The sequence below is a fragment of the Geospiza fortis genome, unplaced genomic scaffold (genome assembly GCF_000277835.1).
Source record: "Geospiza fortis unplaced genomic scaffold, GeoFor_1.0 scaffold115, whole genome shotgun sequence".
Lineage (NCBI taxonomy): Eukaryota > Metazoa > Chordata > Aves > Passeriformes > Thraupidae > Geospiza > Geospiza fortis.
Window position 1 is genome coordinate 687,617 of NW_005054499.1, and position 1,809 is coordinate 689,425.

General features: G+C 50.4%; 1 protein-coding gene across 1 annotated transcript; it reads right to left on the bottom strand.

The window, feature by feature from the left end:
• Positions 1-557: 557 nt before the first annotated feature.
• LOC102043038 (cbp/p300-interacting transactivator 3) lies at positions 558-1,803 on the bottom strand. The gene has a single exon (XM_014310221.2). The coding sequence runs from the start codon at positions 1,800-1,802 to the stop codon at positions 1,347-1,349; it is 456 nt and encodes a 151-aa protein (XP_014165696.1). The 5' UTR covers position 1,803; the 3' UTR covers positions 558-1,346.
• Positions 1,804-1,809: the final 6 nt, after the last annotated feature.

Consider the following 1,809-nt stretch of genomic DNA (forward strand, 5'->3'; position numbering starts at 1 on the left):
CAGCAGCCAGGAGTCACCGGAGCGCCTGGAAACAAGAGCCAGTGGAGGAAACCAAACCCCGCCGGCTTTTGCATTTCACCTTCTCTGAGCAAGGGAATTGGAAATCGAGTCATCTTTATCACATTCAGAAAGGTGTTGGATTTAGAGTCCTGCGCGTTCAGCATAACGACCTCGAGCTGAAGTGACTATTCTGCAGAGCAGCTTGAAAACTATCCCAGGCTTGCTTTTCTAACAAGAGCCAGTGGAGGAAACCAAACCCCGCCGGCTTTTGCATTTCACCTTCTCTGAGCAAGGGAATTGGAAATCGAGTCATCTTTATCACATTCAGAAAGGTGTTGGATTTAGAGTCCTGCGCGTTCAGCATAACGACCTCGAGCTGAAGTGACTATTCTGCAGAGCAGCTTGAAAACTATCCCAGGCTTGCTTTTCTCAAAGCCAGCATCTTAAAGCTGCAGTACTCTCCAGGCATCTTTCCCAGCAGTCCCAAAGCCAAATAACAAAAGGAGCCCTTGCAAATAAATAATCACAGGAAAATAAATAAGATTAGAACTGAAATATACAGTTACATGGTCTTTATTTGGTTTCAGAGGTGGAAAAAAGTGGAGCCAGACTGCAGCTTTAAGCCTCATGCCTGAATCAACCTCAAACACTTGGTAAATTTTACAGCTGATTAGCAGTACAGGTCCGAGATCTGAAGTTCCACGGAGATGAACATTTAGGCACAAACGCACACCCTTCCCCAAGGCATACTTTATTTTTGCGAGTTAGAAAAAAAGCCTGCTATGGGGAAGTGCCCCTTCCCGAGCTGAACAGACACGACTGAAGACCTATTTACTGTCACAGTAAAACATCCCAACAAATAACTAACCCCACCCATGGTTGCGAGGGAAAGCTGGTTCAAACCATGCACCAGGGAGACAATTCTCTCTCAGGATCCTTCAACTCCACTGGCACCACGGATTCCACGAGCAAATCCAGCTACCAGCAGGGCTGCCAGCTGCCTATGGCTTCTTGTGCTCCAAGCCTGGTTGAGGAAAGTCATAAGTCCATTATTTCTACTTAAGCCAGAAATCCTGTTAATGTCATTTAGAGGCAGTTCTACAGCAAGAGCTCTTGATCTGCTCTCTGTTCGGGGCGCACCAACCCCCTCTCCAGAAACTCCCACACAGAAAAAACACACAGAAGAGAAAAGCAATCCATTGCAAGCCAGTGTCCGATGATTGTCCCTTTGGGGAGGGCAGGAATCCAGGACAGGGCAAGGCAGGGGAAGGGAGGAGGATGGCAGGTGGGGAAAAGTTAGAAACAAACTCAAAACCACCAAGACACAAGGAGGAGCTCAAAGCCCCTCAGCAACTGATGGCACTGGGTTGCTGTTTGCTAACAAAGTCTGAAATGAAGTCGAACTCGTTCTGTCCCAAGAATAACTCTGGCAGCTCCTGAATCCGGTCCAACCCCAGTTCCAGGACAAGGGATGTCAAGACCTCCTCATCTATAAGATCAGTGTCCATAACATTCAATGTCAGCGCCGGTGAGGGCATGTGCTGCATGCCCGGGTGCTGGCCCGGCCCCACTCTGTACTGCTGCGCACCCGCTCCCATGGGCCCGTTGCTCATGCCCAGCGGGTGGCCCTGGTACTGGGTGTTGAGTTTTTGTAGGTGCATGCTGGCCATGAGCTGCTGGGTGCCCACCGGCCCCATGTACTGCTGCTGCTGACCCGGCCCATTGAACATCATCGCGTTCTGCATCTGGTGGTGGCCCATCTGTCCGCTGAGGCTCGGTCTCGGCCTCATAGCACCGTCCATGCCAGCC

Coding starts and splice junctions, on each gene's coding strand:
- LOC102043038 (XM_014310221.2), bottom strand. CDS start 1,802: ATGGACGGTGCTATGAGGCCGAGACCGAGCCTCAGCGGACAGATGGGC.